The sequence below is a fragment of the Coenobita brevimanus genome, chromosome 87 (genome assembly GCF_032717465.1).
Source record: "Coenobita brevimanus isolate Jiangsu-jjx chromosome 87, ASM3271746v2, whole genome shotgun sequence".
Classification (NCBI taxonomy): domain Eukaryota; kingdom Metazoa; phylum Arthropoda; class Malacostraca; order Decapoda; family Coenobitidae; genus Coenobita; species Coenobita brevimanus.
The window spans coordinates 27,754,391-27,775,162 of NC_137040.1; the positions used below are offsets into that span (position 1 = coordinate 27,754,391).

At 41.3% G+C, this 20,772-nt stretch overlaps 1 protein-coding gene across 1 annotated transcript in view; it reads right to left on the reverse strand.

Annotated features, from left to right (window-relative positions):
- The window catches only part of LOC145411042 (ionotropic receptor 93a-like), a 39,375-nt gene extending 21,747 nt beyond the window's left edge, over positions 1 to 17,628 (reverse strand). Inside the window, exons 1-5 of the mRNA XM_080281104.1 lie at positions 17,615 to 17,628; positions 17,321 to 17,456; positions 15,775 to 16,040; positions 14,670 to 14,804; positions 3,487 to 3,673 (exon numbers count right to left, since the gene is read on the reverse strand). Coding sequence (XP_080137230.1) covers positions 3,487 to 3,673; positions 14,670 to 14,804; positions 15,775 to 16,040; positions 17,321 to 17,456; positions 17,615 to 17,628 — 738 coding nt within the window. The remainder of the gene's footprint in view (positions 1 to 3,486; positions 3,674 to 14,669; positions 14,805 to 15,774; positions 16,041 to 17,320; positions 17,457 to 17,614) is intronic.
- Positions 17,629 to 20,772: the final 3,144 nt, after the last annotated feature.

Genomic DNA, 20,772 nt, shown 5'->3' on the forward strand with positions numbered 1-20,772 from the left:
GAGCAGTGGAAATGAGTTATTTAAGAGGAGCCTGTGGAGTCACATGGAGAGACAGGCTGACGAATGAGGATATAAAGGAGCGTTGTGGTGTTAATGTGGATGTGATAGGAAGCGTTATGAGGAACACACTGAGGTGGTTTGGCCATGTGGAGAGGATGGAGGGTGAAAGACTGACGAAGAGAGTGTATGTGAGTGAGGTGGAGGGGGAAAGAGGGAGGGGGAGGCCGAGGATGAGATGGAGGGATGGGGTGGAGAGGTATATGAGAGAGGGGTGTGTGAGTTGGGAGCAGGGCAGTGAAATGGCGGGGGACAGGGCGACTTGGAGGCGATTTGTTTGTGGCCACCCCAAACGGGATTGAGGCGTCTGGCAATAGATAGATAGATAGATATGCCATGACTGACTCAGGTTTCCAAACGTGGTGCCTCTTCTCGGTATTGTAATCAATGGACTCCGTGCGGTGAACCAGGGGCAGTGTACCGTTGACAAGAGGAAGACTTCTCGATTGTCGTTCCAGGCAGTGGTGAGGATATCATTTGCCTTGAAGAAGACCACCGCCTTCTCGAGCTTCCTCTCCATCCTCGGCATCTGGCGACAGTTCCTCTTGACGGTTGTGCACATTCCAGTCTCCTGAAAGTGGAGGTAACGAGCGAGAAGAGGGCTTGTGTACCAGTTGTCCAGGTACAAGACATGAGCACAATGAAGGTACTGCTCAATCATTGTTTTTACCACGGCCCCTGAGAGTCCAATACTTTGATCGTGTATGATATCTGTCTGCACCTGTGTACAAAACTATGTCTTACACATAACCAGTCTTACAGTCACACATTACAAGGATCTTGAACCCGAAACGGTGTCTTTTGCTGGGTGTATATTTGAAGGAAATGTTCCCTCTCCCCAGTAAGAGACTCTCGTCTATGACAAGGTCTCTGAATGGATAAAATGAGGAGCTGAACTTTTCCCTAAGATGATCAAAAACCATATGTATCCTCCTTATTTTATCTGTGTTATTTACGTTGCTTGGGTGATCAGCATTGCAAAAGTGGAGACAGCTCATTATCTACTGAAACCTGTTACGACCCATTATCTTACCAAATAACGGTGTGCTGACTAATGGGTCCATAGTCCAGTATACCTTGACTTGGGTTCTTTTTCATAATACCCATCAAAAGCACCAGGGCCAAAAATAGGTACATCTCACCCGCACTGACTCGATAATCGTATTGCTTGCCGTGCTTTCTCTGGGTCCCTTCACACTCGCCAGCTTGCACCTGGCTTTGTCCATAGGTCTTTGTTTGTACACAATTCTCCACAAACTTAGGGTTGAAAAATAGATGGAAAAAATCCAACCTAGAGGACCCAGCATTCACGCCAGGTGCAGTGCAGCCTGACCAAGCCTCCGTGAAGGGGTGATTGATGGAAATAAAATCACTCCCATCTTCCAAGACCCAGGACACGTCTTGTTCATTGTTGTCTCCATTGCCCCCCTCATCGTGGTGGGAAGAAGGTTGGGGAGGAGATGGTGGTGGAGTAGACTGGGAAGGTGGAGAGTGGCATCCTTCCCCACTTGCACTCCTCTTCCCTCTTCCTTTTCCCTTCCCCTTCCCCTTTCCCTTCCCCTTTCCCTTTCCCTTCCCTTTGCTTCCCTTCCCCACCACTCGGGGCTGTGGGGAGGAAGCACAGGAAGAAACTGGGAAGAAGGATGGCCGTGGCTGAGTGCAGGATGTGCTGGGCTCAGCGTATGAGGTGCTGAGCCATGGTTCCTCACCACGTGGTCAACCAGATGCGGACTGCCTTCCGCAACCACTCTCACTTTCTCCCGCCTGCCTTCCCCCAACACTCTCACTTTCACTACCTGCCATTCCCCCAGCAATTTCACTTTCCCTGAACACAGAAATAAGGGTTGACCTTAAGCTTTTTGGGATTCGTTCACGGCCTTCCCATGGGGAAATCCATTCTTTCCCCAACCAGGAATGCTTATGACGTCCTTCCACCTCTGTCCTTGTTGTCGCTCACACCTTTGTCTTGAGGCAGGAGAGGGGCTCGTGAACGTGCATGGGGTGCGGGAGGTCCTTCCCTAGTCCTGCGGTACCCCACTTATTTCACCTTCCTTGAGGAAGGCACCTCCTCATCACTACTACTGGATACTTCCTAAACCAGCACGTAATCTTTGTCTTGGACATCATCATCAAGTGGGAAATCACTACTACCTGTAAATGTGTCCAGTAGAGTTTGTATAGTATCGTCAGAAAGACCTCAGCACGCTATGTCCATCTCTGGTCAGTGCAGGTAACAGAGTGGACGAGCATGCAACCCGCACGGGTCAAGCAGGGTTAGCGTGGGTTGCTGCCTGGCGGCAGGTAGAGGAAGGTCTGCCCAGCATGCCTGCCAAAAATCACATGTGAATTTTGAAAAATGTGGCCGTGACAGAGTTTGGAATTGTAGGATGTTAATTCACGTCTCTGGGGCTAGCCGTGACAAAACGTCAGGACGTATGTTCACGTCTCTGGGGCTAGCCGTGACAAAATGTCAGGATGTATATTCACGTTTCCGGGGCTGCACGTGTTAAGAAACCAGTGTTTATTTATAAAGACTCTGTTGATCTTGTGTACTTTACACCAAAAGGGTGACTACAGGAAGAACAGCTCAATGGGCAACGTCCTTCCTGTACTGAACTACTGCTGTTGGAGCCTGTGGCAGTGTGGGATGCGGACGTAACAATGAATTAAGGGATGTTTATCAGAGGGTGTTATTACCGAGGGTTCTCCCCTCCAAGTCTTAGTGATTGGAGGTGGCTGTTACCCAGCTACGCACTGGGCACCCATGGCTTACTCATGGGTTACTAATGTGTGGTGGGGCACAACCGTATTGTGATGATTGCTTTGTTCCCCTTACTGTCCATCACATGCTAGTCCTGTGTCCGAGTCTGGGGGACCTGCTATGGCGGTTTCTCTAAAGGTATAGCATGACAAATGGTGCCTACTCTCTGGCCTTCATACTTGGAGGAGCCTCTGGTTATCTGACTGATATTTTTATCTTAAGGAGGTGAACTTCTTACACCTTATATAGTTGACTGATTGTTTACTTACTTTGTTGTCATCTTCTTCCTTGATAGAGGTATCGATTTTGTTTTAGTACACAGGTTTTAACGTTTATTCGGTGTCATATAATCGAGCTGTTGCAGCTTCACAATTTTTATTTCCGACAATTTAGTTCAATTCTCTTGTCATCTCTGAGGATATAACTCGTCGACGGCTTGGAATTAGTGATGACTCATTCATTATCAGGAATCTGTCCGCAACTGGGTAAAAGTGCTTGGAGGATGCGAAAATAGACAATGTAAGACATCATCCTTGTGAAATAAATAATTTCTTTACTACAATGATATCTTTAAAAATATTGCCACCTGCAGTCATTGTTACTCAAATAAGCAGTGATTTCGTGTAAAAAAAAAAAAAAAAGCCAAAAGATTAAATTCTCTTACCCACCTGTGATATAATCCTCAGACATTTATTAATCTGAGGTGTGTAGGGGGCATCACGAGGCACTGGCCAGGCTAATGAAAGCTGTAGCAGGTTTTCCTTGCCTAGATACAAGGGAAAAGTGCCATCTAGTTTAGCAAAGTTCCGGGATATTATCAGCTGCAGGTTGAGAGGGATACTAATATGAGCACTCCTGAAATAAACACAACAATAGTAAAATGTAATAATTCACCCAGACGCTTTCCCCATCTAGAAACAGCATGAAGTATGATATATAAGGGCGGAATATGCGATACTGGGAGAATAATGAGCAGCATGACCAACAGAATGGACCACATAATCATTCGTACATCATACAGTCCTCTGGAATCCTGGCGGCTTGCCACATGCCAAACCTACTACACGTTTTGCTCCTTCAAATTCAGCTGCCAAGTTGCTTTTCAACTGACTATTAATATAAAATTGTTCCAAGTTGAATTGTTCCACTTGGAATACAGACAAGATACGTAAAATCCATCCTAGACAATTTACCAACCAACAAAGCTCCAGACCCAGATCGAATTCCTCCAATTGTATTGAAAAAGTGCTCCCCAGAACTTGCTTATGTTCTAGCTAAATTATTTAGGCTATGCTTACGTGCTTCTTAATTCCCTAATTCTTGGAAAGAAGCCAATATCCACCCAGTTCTGAAGAAAGGAAATTCCTCTAACCCCTCCGATTACAGACCAATATCTATCACGTCTTCTCTTGGTAATTTTAAATTGCAGTGAATAAGCACAAAAAGATATTGAATTCAACAACTTAATTAGTGATAGGCAGTATGGTTTTCGCAACGAGAGATCCACTAGTGATATACTCAATCTCATGACTCACACCATCCACCAATCAGTTGACTAACATGGAGAAACTGATGCAGTAGCCATTGATATTTTCTAAAGCTTTTGACAGAGTGTGGCACCATACCCTACTATCCAAACTCCCCAACTCTCGACTAACATCTTTTGTTCCTCTGATTTCCTCGTATCTCAGCGACAGAAATATAAAAGTAGATGATGTATATTCAAATATCATTCAGTGACCAACGGTGTGTGAAAAGGATCAGTTCTGGCTCGAACCCTAGTCGTTATTCATATTAATAATCTTTTATCTGTCACCCATAATGAATTCATTCACATGCAGTTGACTCAACACTTCGCAGTTCATTCACACTTATGCACCCATTCACAAAGTTTAATATGTCTAGCTCACAACTCAGCACAGCCTTCTCCGAATCAAGACTTATCTAGGATCACTGAATGGGGACAAAATAACCTTGTCTCATTTAATACTAGTAAAACCAAATATATACAGTCTACTAACAGACAGATATTGCCAGTTTCCCATATTATATTCAATGCAAGTAATAATCCCATCTCCAAAGGTATTGAAATTCTCGGTGTCTCACTTAACAATGCCCTATGTTGGACCTCTCATGTCAGATCACTTGCTAAAACCACCTGAAAGAAACTTGGATTACTGGGCAGAGTCGGTAACTTCTTCACTGACGAGCAGTTAGCTATAATTTATAAGAGTCATGTGCACTTTCAGCTTGAATATTGCTCGTCCTTGTGGAATGCATGTAGAGAGTTTGCATTAAAACAACTAGACAAAATTTAGAACAAAGCTGTTGGACATATTAATAACACTACTATTATAAATAAACTACCTCCACAACAGGTAAGAAGGAATGTTGCCTCCTTGCATTATTTTGCAGATATTTTTGTGGCAAATGCTCAGACGAAGTTACGTCCATTGTGCCACCTCTCCATGCCTTCCCTTGTGCTGCACGGACATCTGGTAGCGGTTATGACTGGAATGTCACACATCCATATTGCCGAACTACTGCCGATCAAAATTCTTCTATTCCTCGATATGCATCTCTCTGGAACTCGCTTCCCCAGAGTTGTTTCCCGCCAAATTTCAACCTACAGCTGTTCAAGTCCAGCTGTTACAGATATTTTATCAAAGCAGGACGCCAGTAATCTGGTATGTGGATTTTTTTTTTCAATTTTGTTTCCTTCTTCCGTTGTGTTATTAAATATAAAGAAAAAAATAAAAATTTGAAAGAAAATTGTATATAAATAAACAACTTTTTGTCCTACACGCTAATAACCGACTCCTGCTGGTAAGAACATAGATAATGGTTTATTTAGGTTCATACCAGGAAATACTTATTCAGCTGAGAGAAATATGGACGATGAATGGATTAAACAACCGCTGTACAACATCTCACTTTTCTTTTCTTTTTAATTTCTTCCTTTTCAAAGTCTTAATTCCTTTACTTGGAGGACAGATTTTCTTAGTTCTGCATGAAGTCGGATCATTGTATTCAGCCTGATAAGAAGGGATTATTGAAACCTGTATCAGGCTTTTCATCCTCATAAGGATCCAATATAATCGTGTGGGGATAGTATAATAATAAGATGTATAGTGAATAGATGTAGTACGAATAATAACCTGAACAGTTGCGATTTAGTCCACGGATTCTTAGTTTATAAGTTTGTATTACTATCCCACAAATATTTTAGTGCAAAGGGGAAAAAATCCATTATAAATGCTTTGTATTTTCTCTCTGTCATATGTGGCAGTAATCCCTGAAAGTACTATAAGTTCACTGTGAATGACATATAAGACTTAATTCATATAACAGGGGTCACTATTCAAGTAGCCATTGTGGCCGTATTATCGTTGACTAAGGAAGCTACTTAACATCTTTTCTTAAACAACTTATTATGCTCATTACGCCTTACTATTATACTCAGTGTTATATAAATCCGCCAATCATCGCCGTAGTCTGCATAAATAACGTACTAACGGATATTCACCTGCTACATCCAAAAATAAATTGTTACACATAAGGTGCTAGGGAGCCTACCTATCCAACGAGAATACTGGCCTGTGTCTAAAAGAGATGCATTGCTTTGTTGAACAGACTAAACCTAAAACAAGTACTTTTTCGCTAATCCGGAAAATTGTATCAGTGTGTTTACCCGCATTTTCTTTTTTTTTACTCAAGGAACATTATGTTAAAGTTTTGGAGATTCAGAGTCATAGGAAAAAAAATGTATTTATAATATACTGTTAAAAATTACAAGAGAAAAAAAATCTTCATAAGTTTCGCTCAATTGTAGCTATAATTTGTGTTCCTCCAGCCTTATTTGTTCTCAGACTAGTGCCATGACTCTTTGTGAGGCCATAAATACAGGACAAAATATCACCATACAGAATTATAGTTTGTCTTCTCAGGATAATACGCAATTGTTTTAAGTAATTACATCACATGGAAGTCACAGCTATAAATGGTCGAGAATAAGTACAGTCAACAAGAGCACTAGCGAGACCCCTACGTTCTACTGTTACCTTCAGTCCGGTGACATTGGACTTTTCAGCCATGCTATCTCCAAGCAATGTCATTCAGGTCTGGACAGATTTTTCACACAGGTGAGGGCGGATCGGACATCCATTTACCCCTTCATGACAAGAGCTCTGCCTTAAGTTGAACAATGTCGTCTGATGAAACATATGAATAAATGAAACAAATGCATTCGAGGGCCGAATGCTAATCGCCTGCCAAAATATTTCGTTGGATAAGGTACAAATTACCCACAAAATAGTTTTAAGAAAATTCACAAAACTCTATGGAATTCAGTCACCGCACGTGGCAAAAAGCCCATCCATATGGCGGCTGACATTCGCCGTCATTGATCAAATGCACACCAAAAGTAATAGGCTTCTGCACATACACATAGTTGCTGTTTCCCGAAGGTTTGGTGAAAATTCGTCCACAACTTTTTGAGACATGTTGGGAGCAGATACACATACAGACAGACAGACGGACAGACACAGACACTGGCTAAAATATTCTCTTTCCATCTTGCTAAAGGCAGACGATAATGATGTTTAAGAAACGAACCCTGGGTGATTATCTTTATCTATAGGTGGCCGAGTCGGTAGAAAGGTGTTCTCGTATCCCAATGGATGCGGGTCCAAATCCCTGCTTGGGCAGGGAACAGTTAATGAATTTGAATTTCGTTAAAAAGCAGACTTTACTGATCTGCTGTCAGACCCGCTAACATGTCGAAACGACAACCTCGCTGATATCAGTACACCAGTCCTGTGTGAGGCAGCCTTAGCATGTTTTAAATATGGATGGCGGATGTTAGCACAGAAATCGTGACATGTGAAGGTTTATGGAGCAGTACGTAGAGGGACTACTGGACTTCAAGGAACGAGATCTAGTGCTTACACCCTGATTCGGACGCGTTTTTAAAAATCATGTTATTAAATTATCCAACTGTAATAAGTAACGTAAGACTATGTAAAATATACGGTTTGTAAAGTAGAACAAACAATACTTACAAATATTTGATAATGCTGATACATTTTGTCTTTGCTTTTTCATTTTTTTAATACACTATAATAGTTATTTTTTTTTTCTACTGCAAACGTATATGACAAAAGGTTTACATACATAAAAGAATCTGTTTTTATTCATGCCAGCATCCCAGTAAATTTAATTATCATATGTCAGTCAATGTATCTCAGAAATACCAAAAAAATATGTAACAAGTCATCACCCATTCCCACACTAAAATCTTCAGACGATAATATTACAAATGACTCACTTGGTAAAGCGAATATCCTTACTAGTACATCTGCAAGAGTTGCTACGTTACAAGAAGTCAGCTAGAACGTCCCAGTACTAGAACTTGACTCCCGAAATTGCTCCACTTAAAATACAGACTAGATACATACAATCCATCCTAGACAATTTACCAACCAACAAAGCTCCATGCCCAGATCGGATTCCTCCAATTGTTTTGAAAAAGTGCTCCCCAGAACTTGCTTATGTTCTAGCTAAATTATTCAGGCAATGCTTACGTACTTCTTCATTCCCTAATAAGCCAGTGCACTGGGTGGTCCTGCTATCTGGTTGGAGTCTGTGAACTTCTCCCAGAAATACGTTTTGCGGGTTTAGAAGATAATTTTTTTTACGCCCTATTAAGTAGTTTCCTCAAATTACAAAAATTTTCAAATGCCTCTGACAGTCATGCTATTGGTGTGTAAGCGGCATTAGAAGAAAAATATGAACGCGTACAACAGGAATCACCATCTCCATGGAATTAACTTCTACATACAATTTTCTATTCAATAAACATCCCATATAATTGGTGTAAGACTATAACATGGTAAATATATGGGGAAATGCTTTCATGCACAAATTTTACCATATTTTAAACATCGCCACACCGGAGCAATGTACGACATGTTTTCCTTGTTGCTCTCCACTCATCATCTCTTCTACATGGCGTCTTCCGCAGCCTACGACGTTTGGCGTCCATCTTTGATGGAAACCCCGCCTATCCTTTCACTTATTTCATGAATGGGTGATGGTCTGCGTTGAAAGTTGAATTTGATCTGCAGTCAGCCAGGTGCAAAGTTCGTCCTTTTGCTAACTGTTCTTAGTGTCAATATCACACGGCTAACTGCTAAGTATAGAAACCCACAACTCTCAACACTGACTGAACAAATCACATGGTTAATCAATGAAAAACGTTATTCCCAGTTCTCCGTGAACATCCGGAATATGTACCACAATACTAACAAACACTATATTCTTGCTATCCTCTGTTCTATCCTCCATGCACCAGGAACATTCAACAAGCTCTCCGCTACCTAGCAATAGCCGCTAACAACTGCGCTTCCAAGGCAGTGTAAGGGAAAAAAACTAATAAAACAAAAAAAGTGTCATTTATAGACTGTATAGTCAACTAAACAGTTGTGATGATCTCAAACGGAGAAAGAGAGGTGTATTCTCACAGGGTGTGTCTGCCTTATGTTTCCTAGTCATTGCTTCAAGCCAGTGTAAGCAAAACTCTAGTGTGTATCAGTGGAAAATATATATAAAGTAAATGCACGACAAAAGAAAGGGAAGCTCTGAAACGAAGGTGTGTGGCACGACCCACCTCCTTCTTTTGTTGTATTAGCACTCTGTACCTTTACAATAATAAACATTTCAGTTCAACCAAGTCATCCCATCACCGACGCATCTCGCCAGTCTCGAGTTTGTTACAATCGTACGTATGGCAGAGCCGAGTACTGAATGGAAATGTCGCATGGCGAATTTATCCATATCTTTCATCATTGTTTTTTAAGAAATGGAAATCTTATTACCCTTATTCGAATTATTTGCCATCTTTATACATGCATGAAGGCAATATTTCCACAGAAACCCTCTTTAATACATCCATAGAAATCACCTGATAGATAGGAGTAGAACATACGTTTGAATGCTATTTTTTTTCCCAACCCATCTTCTTTATAAGGCCATGAATATCGTGGAATCCTTAGTTTTGTTGGTGTAAACCTGATGTTCAACGTAACAACACTCAGTTTTAGGTGGCTCTGGGTAGAATAACATCCAATATTGGTAGACCCTCACACCCACAACAGCTGGATCTGGGAGAAGTTCACAGACTCCCACCAGATGTCAGGACCACTTAGTGCACTGGCCCATTCTTGGAATGAAGCCAATACCAACCCAGTTCTGAAAAAAGGAAATTCCTCTTCCCCTCCGATTACAGACCAATATCTATCACGTCTTCTCTTGGAAGAGTTTTTGAAATTGCAGTGAATAAGCACATAATTAAACATAATGAATTCAACAACTTAATTGATAGGCACTGGTTTTCGCCACGAGAGATCCACTATTGATATACTTAATCTCCTGGCTCACACCATCCACCAGTCAGTTGACCAACATGGAGAATTTGATATTTCTAAAGCTTTTGTCAGAGTGTGGCACCATTTCCTGCTCTCTAAACTCCATTGCTACAGACTAACATCTTTTGTTCCTCTGATTTCCTCAAATCTCAGTGACAGAAATATAAGAGTAAGAGTGGATGATGGTTATTCATATATCCGTCAATGACGAATGACAAGGATCTGTTGTGGCTCGAACCCTATTCGTAATTCATATTAATGATCTCTTATCTCTCACTCATAACACATTCATTCATAAGTAGATGACTCAACACTTCACAGTTCATTCATATAAACACCCAATGACAAAGTTTAATATCTCTAACTCACAACTCAGTACACCCATCTCCATAAATCAAGATTTATCTAGCATCACTAAATGGGGACAAAATAACATTGTCTCATTTAATGCTATTAAAACCAAATATATACAGTTTACTAATAGACAGATACTTCCAGATTCCTTTATTATATTCAATGCTACAAATACTCCTATCTCTATAAGTATTGATATTCTCAGTGTTTCACTTAATAATGCCTACCTCAGCTGGACCTCTCATGTCAAAATAGTTTATAAGAGTCATGTGAGCTCTCAGCTGGAATATTGCCCACGCTTGTGGAATGGATGGGGACAGGTTGCAAAAAAAAGAAAAAAAAGAAAAAAAAAATCAGAACAAAGCTGTTAGAATTAACAGTAACCCTGATATTACAAATAAACTTCCTCCCCTACAGGTAAGAAGGAGTATTGTCTACCTACCATTATTTTACAGATACTTTTTAGGCAAATGCTCAGACGAAGTGGCATCCATTGTGTCACCTCTCCATGCCTTTCTCTGTGCTACATGGGGATCTGGTAGTGCTCATGAGTGGAATGTTTATGTGTCTATCTATCTATTCCCAGACGCCTTAATCCCGTAAGAGGTGCCCACAAACAAATCGCCTTCATGTCGCCCTGGCCCCCGCCATTTCATTGCCCAGCTCCCAGCTCACACCCACAACTCTCATATACCTCTCCACTCAGCCCCTCCATCTCATCCTTGCCCCCCCCCCACCTCACTCACATACACTCTGCTCGTCAGTCTTTCGCTCTCAATCCTCTCCACATGTCCAAACCACCTCAGTGTGCTTCTCCTAACGATTCCTATCACATGCACATCCACACCACAACGCTCCTTCACTTACTCATTTGTCAGTCTGTCTCTCCATCTGACTCCACATGCTCCTCTCAAATAACTCATTTCCACAGCTTTCACTCTTGACTTCTGTCCCTCCAAGAAGGTCGTCCAAGTTTCACTTCCATACGTTAGAGTTGGTTTCACAATACTGTCATGTAGCAGCATTTTCACTTCCATGCTCACTTCCCTGTTTCTTATCACTGCTTTCAAGGAACTAGCAACCATTCTTCCCTGTTGCACCTTTCAAGCACTTCAGCCTCTGAACTTCCATCCTTACTCATCACACTACCCAAGTACTGAAATGCACTCACATTTTCCATTTCCTCCTCATCCAGCCTCACTGTATATTCACCGACTTCACTTCTCTGGAAGGCCATAACTCTACTCTTCCCTACATTCACCTTTAGATTCCATTTCTTACCCTCCCAAACTCATCCACCAAGCCTTGCAGCTCCCCTTCGTCTTCACTAATCAACACAGTATCATCTGCAAACAACAGTACAGAGTGTTTCCAAACATTGCCCTCTCTCACTAGGGCCGCTCGAACATCCACTGCCTTACCTTGTACCTCTTTTATAACTCCATCCATATACAGACTGAACAACCGTGGAGACATGACACATCCTTGTTTCAATCCAACCTTCAAAGAGAAAGATTCACTCAGTTCACTATCCACATGCACTGTAGCCTTAGCACCCTTATACATACTCTTTACGGCACTCAGCAACTTCTCATCTACTCCACATTTTCTTTATACTTTCCACAATCCTTGTCTATCCATCCTGTCATATGCTTTCTCCAAATCCATGATGTCCACACACAACTTCTTTCCCTTCTCTAGAAACTTTTCCATTAAAGATCTAAGAATGAATATGTGATCTACACAACCTCTTCCCTTCCTAAAACCTCCCTGTTCTTCTCCAACTAATTCCTCTGTTATTTCCCTAACTCTGTCAATAAGAATCCAACCATGTATTTTTCCTATTACACTAAGAAGACACATACCCCTATGATAACCACACACTTCTTACACCTGACTTCCAATCCTCTGGGACTCTACCTTCTTCCCAGGCCAATCTGCACATCTTCCACATCCATTTTACTACTCTCCCATGCTTCAGCATTTCACCACACACTCCCTCAGTTCCTGGGGCTTTCCCCATTTTAACGTTCTTCATTGCTTCCACAACTTTCATCCTACTGATTTTTTCCTCTCTTCTCACATCCCTCCTTCTCCCAGCCATTCCCCAGTGGCTTATACTTGCATTACTTTTATTCTCTATCTTCATCAATTTCATAAGGTGTTCTCTCCACCTGCTCACTTTTTCTCCCTTCTCCACTAGTAATCTACCATTTTCATCTCTCACTCCCCAGCTAATTTCTTTGGCACCCTGTGTAACTTTCTTTACTTCTTTCCAGAACATTTTCTTACCTTCCCTCCACTTTACACGTAAGTTCCTTCCAAATTCCTCATCCACTCTCTTTTTACTCTGTCTTACTAATTTTTTCACCTCTCTTTTCCTTTCTACATATAACTCTTTCTTTTTTTTCTCAACTTCTTCCACGCATGTTTCTCATCCATTCACTATATGCTTTCTTCTTTTGTGCCACAGCCTTTCTAACCTCTTCATTCCACCATGCTGTTCCCCGCACTCCCTTTCATCTTCTCTTCACCCCACACACCACCTCACATGCTGCACATATTTCCTTTGTGAATATCCTGCACACACCTTCCATGTTCCCCATCTGGTCCAATTCATATTTACCCAATCGTTCCTCCACTTCTCTCTTATATTCTGTCTTTTTCTCATCCTCTTGTAACCCTTCCACTCTCTTTGCAACTACTCTTCCTCCAGTCCTTTCCTTCTTCTATTTCTCCATTTTATTTGGACTTTAATTCTGACGACCACCAAGTGGTGGTCCGAAAGTCCACTGCCCCAGCCTCTATATACTGTTGTATCGATTACATATCTTCTCATCCTTTCATCCACACACACATAATCAATCATTGCCTTCCGTTCATTCGGTTCACCACCCACCCTTCTCATCACTCGCCATGTATACCTATGAATCTTTTTGTGCCTGAAGAGGGTATTGGCTATCACCAACCCCCTCCCGGCACAAATATCCATTAAAGCACTACCATTCTCATCCGTCTCTGCAGGCACACCCCACTCACCAACTACTCCATTCACATTTACATTCCCTACTTTTCCATTCATATCTCCAATCAAAAACACTCTCTCATTCCTTTCAGCCTTTTCCATGCACACTTCCACATTTGTCCAGAGCTCTTCTCTCAGTCTGCTTGGACGATCTCGCGTTGGCACATACACAAACACAGTCACCCACATTTGCAGTCCCACTTTCAATCTTACCCACACAATCCTCGAGCCAACTGATCCATACCCTCTTTTATTCTCCTTCCATCTGTTACTCACAATAATACACACTCCTTCTTTTGCCCTCTCATTCTCACCTACTCCTACAAATATACCCCATCCATACTCCCATTCTCTCACACTCTCACCTCTTCATTTAGTTTCAGTTAACCCACATACATCCACTTTTGCACCGTCAAGCACCTGGACAATCTCTTTCTTTCATCTCATCATTTGCACCCCTTACATTCCAAGTTGCCATCTGTATCATGTCCTTTGTTCGGTCCTTAGTTGTCACCTTTCAGTCGGTCCTGGTCCGAGGCTTCTTGTTCATATTTTTAGTTAGTTGTTTTCCAGGGAGGGGCATTAACCTCCGCAAACCCACTTGTTGTTACGAAGGGAACACATGTCGGTTGGTTATAAGGTTACCACCTGCTGCTGTAAATGTTTTCCTGGTTTACAGGATATAATTTGGCTTGCCACTCAATGTAGAGCTACCCTAAAAACTGAATATCACTACACTGAGTGGGTGGATGATGGGCGCCCACACATACAACCTACCACACTGGAATGTCATACTGCCATATTGCACAACTTCCGCCTATCAGAAATCTTTTATTCCCTGAGCTGCAACTCTTTCCAATGCACCTCCCCAGAGTTGTTTCCCCCCAAACTTTAACCTGCAGGGTTCAAGCCCAACTGTTACAGATTTTTATGAATCGAGGAGGCTAGTAATTTGGTGTATGGCTTTTTTTAGTCATTTGTTTTTCCTTCCTCTGTTCTGTTATTAAAAAAAAAAAAAAAAGTATCATTGTAAGTAAAACAAACTCACTTCATCTTCAGAGCTGTGTTGAGTCCGTCCAGAACAGCTCCCCCGATCATCATGCTCCCAAGTTCTCTAAAGGCACTTGATTCAGAGTTCAAAAAGAACTTCTTATATGAGCCATCAAAAGAGTCTATTGTCACCCTGTAACGTGTACAAATAATAATTATTCAATTAGCATTACAACTCAGGCCCCTAGAATAACGCAGCACGAAAACTTAACTTCAAGATTCATTTAGTAATTTTCATTTGTTAACTTTAAAATTGGCCTAAAATTGCCATATTTGCATCTAGAATGCTAACTTGTGACAATAAATTAAAACCAAGATATGATGCTAGTCACGAAGACGTTCTATGGAAAGAAAGTGAGACGTAGCATTGTTTCTTCCTGCCACTGAGTTTCGTGAAATAAGCTACAAAGGAAAAAAAAAAAAAAAAACAATGGGACAAGTTAAATTAGAAAGGGCTATAGTGTTATTATTTGGTCTTTCTCTATACCGTTTATTACAGCACATTCCTCACATTTATCCTATTGTAGTATAGGAATAATAATAATAAAGTTACACAACTGTCTGAGTATAAGATAAACAATGAATTGAATAATATCCAAAGTGCTACATGATGTGTGGATCTAGTCCATGTATTAAGGCTTACAGGGGAGGAAACATAAACGGACGACTGTACGGCATTGATGTCTCTGGAGAACAATGAATATGGACGTGAAGAAGGTTACGAGAGCGGTGAGCATAAAAGTAATGAAAAAAATTAGAAAAAAGCAAAGCCAGAGATAAATATTGGGGGATGGAATATTTCAAGTATAGTTTATGTGGATGATGTATTACGTGGTACTTGAGAACACCATTTGTTGATTCTTTCAGTGTTGCCGTGCTTTTGATTAATCAGATCTGAAAGTAACGTATCGAATGATTTGGATAAAACACCAGCAGCTGGGTGAAAACTAACCCATTGTGTGATGTGTTGGTGAATGAGGAGAAAAACAGAACTTTGATGTAGTGATAGAGCAGAGATAACTAACCAAAGGGCCCAGTATTAACTTACATTTCAATTTCCTCCAGTACCTTCGCATCCAAACATTTGTTCTTCGATATCTCACCTGTCAACTACTTTGACCAGCTCCTCAACTGTCTCTGGTCTGGGTGGCAGCCTTGGGAGGGTGAGGGAAGCGATGAGACTGGCGCGATATGCTGTGCCCACCACCACACCGAAGAACAACCAAGTGCCGACCAGGATGTGGTTGGACTGGCTGGTTGAAAGGCATCCGTACAGTCCCTGGCCCAACAGGGTACCCACAGACTCCAGCACCACCGACCCAGTACTCAGCACTCCATGTCGCGTTTGCCACGTTCTTCTCCTCGTAATCTGTAATACATATACAATGATATACATATTAGGGTGGAATGGAAACCAAAATTTTCGAATTTCGAAATCAAATAGTGAAGTTTTGGTGCTACAGTGGCTTTAATAAAACATGTTAAAAGCATATTGCATTATTATTATTATTATAATTATTATTTTTTTGTTTGAAGTGCCCTAGATGTGTTGAAAATACGAGAAAAGGCAAATTTATACATATTTTCAAGATTTTCATAATCTATTTCTAACCGTTTCGTCATTGTATCTTTGCAATAGTAAAAATATTTCAGTTACTATTGTAATGAAAACGCACACAAAGACAGCATTCTATAATGCAACATCTGGAAGTGCCCCAGTGTAATGGAAAAACCTAATGCCTGTGTCTGTTTCTCCACAGTGATTACCAGCTGTGTCAGGGAATGATGTCTTGTGTTTGTTCTGCTCACAATTTCACGCTATTGACTTATCACTAAGGTGTATTAATATTTTACAAAGTGTTTTCTAAGACTCAATGTATGCCATAATATTTTGTAAGTTGTGATGATAATAAATGAGTCATGATGTCTGTTTTACGGAAAATGGCAGACTGTCCTATATTTGGCAGCTTCAGTTAACTCAGTGAAAGAATTCTTCCCACTTATGAAGATGTGATTAAGTGCTATTTATTTGAAAGACATCTGATTAAGCAAACTTCTAATATCCTTCAGTTAATGAAATTGCAACCATTGTTGCTAAGAAAGTTGAATCTGTTTGGAAAAAAACATCTGTGCATAAAACAAATGATAATAGCTTGTCAGAAGAAATACCGGTGTATTCTGAAACCAGTGAAAGGCAGGAAAGACACACTGTCTAACAAATTAAAATGCACTGAATTCAGAGATAAATCAATAAGTGCATTATTTGATATTTCATGTTGCAAATGCAAAACATTCTCTGTGTTTGTGTGAAAGCGAAGAAAGTGCCATAAAGAGAGCAATCATTTTTAACAGACCAGCATACTGAAAGAAAAATGGTGATAGGCTGTGTTGACATTGTCGTTTCGCTGCCGTAAGAACAAGTAAGCACGAACGTTTCATCGATGAACAACAGAGCACGAGCAGAACAGAAGAGACTGTTTTAATTACTGAATCATCGTCAACATTAAGTGAAACAGATGAGGAAGGAAAGGACAAAGAATTTCCCACTCCAAGAGCCCTGCAACGAAAAATAAAAAAAAGTATCTCACGCTCTCACACTCCAAAGAAACGCTTACATTTTCCCAACTTCGTGTATGTTTGTGATCGTACTGGGGTATCAGGCCACCTTGCTGCTATGATCTCCAGACCTACTTTGCGTGGTGCAGCAAGTTCTTCCGAGGCTAGCTCTTCTTGTGTAATAGATCGATCCAGAGTTCGAAGAGAAAGGCAGCGACAATGAAGTTCTCTTCAAGGGAAAAAAAAAAAAATGAAAACGCTTTGATCAGCATATATTTTGATGGTAGAAAGGATACTACTCTAATTCAGGAGGAGAGAGGAAACAAATCTTATCTTAGGAGAGACCAAGAAGAGCACGTGACTTTAGTAGAACCAGGATCAAAGTACCTCGGGCACATCATGGTGCACATGAGTTCTGCTAAGGCAACTTCTGATGGTAACTCACGATTTTTGGAAAGCAACCAGATCCAAGAAAAGTACATCATAGCTCTAGGTTGTGATGGCACTACGGTTAATACAGGACCAAATGGAGGTGTCATTAGACTTTTAGAACTAAAGCTAAACAAGCCATTGCACTGGTTTGTATGCCAGCTGTACGCCAATAAGCTTCCTCTTCGGCATCTCGTTGATAAACTTGATGGCAAAACAGAGGGGCCTAGAGGCTTTGTTGGAGATTTAGGCAAAGACTTGAAGGATGTGAAAAACCGAACGTCGTAAGATTTGAGAGAATACCGTCTGATTTGCCACCTGTAAACCGAGAGAATCTAAGTACAGATAAAAAAATACTTGTATGACATTCATCAGTCTGTTTCAAAGGACAAAAGTTCTACAGATTTAGCTCTACGAAATCCGGGAAAGTTGGTTAATTCTCGATGGCTGACAACTGCAAACCGTGTTCAGAGAGCATGTGTGGTAACAGAATTTCCATCTGAAGAAGTGAGAGGAATTGTGGAATGCATCACAAAAGTCTGTGCTCCAATGTGGTTTACAATTAAACATGATTCCTCTCTAGGAAATGGACCTATCAGTTTATTCAAGACCATTAAACTTTCAAGAGCAATGAATGCTGATGTGAGAGAAATTGTTTTTTCAGTGATAGAGTGCAATGCCTTTTACGCTCATCCTGAAAACATTTTACTGAGCATAATAAACGATGAACGAAGCCACATACGAGAACTTTCTTGGAGGCTCATTAAAAAAGCAAGAGAGCTATACAAAGGAAAGTCAGACTATACTGACATAATTAGGTGGCATGACGCCGAAGTTACTGAACCTCCAATTACTAGCAACCTCTCAGACGAAGAAAGTGATGAGCTAATATAAACGACGGGGATGACAAACTTTGGAAACTTGCCTTGCCACACTCAAGCTGTGGAAAGGTTTGTCATACTCGTGACTGAAGCTTCGTCTTCAGTGTGTGGTACCATATCTAGAGATGGTTTCATTCGTGCAAGAATTAAGTCTCGGAAAAAGATGCCTAGCTTTGAAACGAAAGCTCAGTTTTTTTGCACATAAATTCTTGTAAAAATGAAGTGACAAAGCTCAAATGGCTGGGCGGATGGGTTGGCCTCGGGTGGAACTCGCAGTACAGCCACCCCCTCGTGTTGAGTTCTGGATTCTTCTGATTTGAATCATTCAAATCAGAAGAAACTGAGAGCTGTACATACAGTACATCAACTATATATAACGCAACTAGTGATAATAATATGGTACAATGAAAATAATATAGTACTATTGAAAATTGTTACAATTCACATTGTACATGGTACGATATAATCTACTGATAGGTGAATAATGGAACATTCACTATTGAAACTGAAGATGAATCCAGTATAATGTTTATAATGATTTATGGAGATTTTTTTTACTGTTATGCCATATTTTGCTAAAGTTTGGGTCACCCGAAGATATATTACAATCAAAGTTAACTTGTTTTTCCTTCTTTAATATGTACTAAATGAATATAAAATTTACTCTTTGAAATAAATAATTGTTGACAATTGGTCCTTAGAGGAAAATCGGTATCATATGGTTATTCCTATATTTGAAAAATTTAATCAGCTCTGGGCCACCTCAAGATATCAATTTAGTAATGTGTGAATTTAACGTATCCTTTTTAGTAGCATGCAGCATCATAATGTCACTACAGGGAACCGCACTTCGAAAAAAAGTGCAGAACCACTGTTTTGCACTCCACCTTAATATATATACAATGATATGAGTGCGAAGCTGTTTCTTTATTGTGTCATAGGGGTGAGCAGTTATGTTTCGGACAGTGGAATGGTTTTGATAATACCAGCCAGGAAAGAAAGTGCACCTCGGCGCACCTGCTACCGTTAGGAAGACACAATTTTAATGAGGTCATTCGCGCCATTTTTTTTTTTTTTTTTTTTTTGCGAAGTTGCTTGGTATGTCCGGTTTCGTAAGGTAATTTTGATCCTATTCTGACCTCCTTAGCCCTGGAGAGGAAAAGTGGGGCCAGAAACGTTCCAGGCAACTGCACAAAACATAATTTTTCGCGTTCATGCAGTCAGGTGGGCTGATACCTGAAGGGTCGGAGTGCAGCAATTCAGTATGGGCCTTGAGTCGATGGTGGAGGTGCTGCTCCGATCCCTTCCATATCCTTGGCGACAGCAAGTCTGCTGGGCATGAAAACTATCCCACCTTACATAGTAAGTGTTATGCTAGGTGTTTTTAGGTCGGCTTCCCAACCTAATAACGCCTAGGGTATAGCTGGGTTCCCTTTCTAGACCGGAGCTTAGACACAGTGTTAGAGGAACAGGGCATAAAATCACAGGGCAACAACCTTACACTTATATTACCAAATTCTAGATACAGAAAGCTAGACTTTGTCCAAAGGCAAGAAACTGGAATGGACAAGCGTTTATGAGCTATAGGTATCTCGCAGGATAACCGACAGACTAACAGACATTGCACTTAGAGGAGGATGTGACTACACATTACTCTAGGGCTGCTGGTTCTTTATAGTATTTCTATATCTGTCCCACGTTATACACTGAGTGTGTCTTACATTACTTTTCACTACAGTTTGGCTGCTTTAACACTGTCGCTGAACTTTACATTCGGGCAGTCACTTTCACTTTCACTCGCAGGCAGAGGGATCACAGTCACTATGGGGATATAGGGCAGGGAAGCTGAACAGCCAAGGGGGGGGGCAGCGGCTCATACATGGCTGCCCAGCATCGGCTGTGTCCCCTCAGGTGTCCTCTAGTCGAGGGGCCATGGAACTATTTGTGGGGGCGTTGTCCTCCGGGATGGGCTGTGATCAGGCATGTTGATGGGCCCTGCACTGGAGGGGCTTGGTACAGGCAGTCTGGTCCTTGGGACTGGGGCTGAAGATCCTCTGAAGGCGCTCCTGCAGGTGTCCAGTGTGGGAACGGCGTCACTCCTCCAGACTGGAGAGGCCGCGTCCTGCAGTGCTAGGGGCGGCGTGAAGGGCCCGTCATCTGTGGTCTCACTCCTGCAGCTTTGCCGTCAGGGTGGGGCTGCGGCGTTGCAGGCAGCAGGAGTCTGACAGGCGTTGG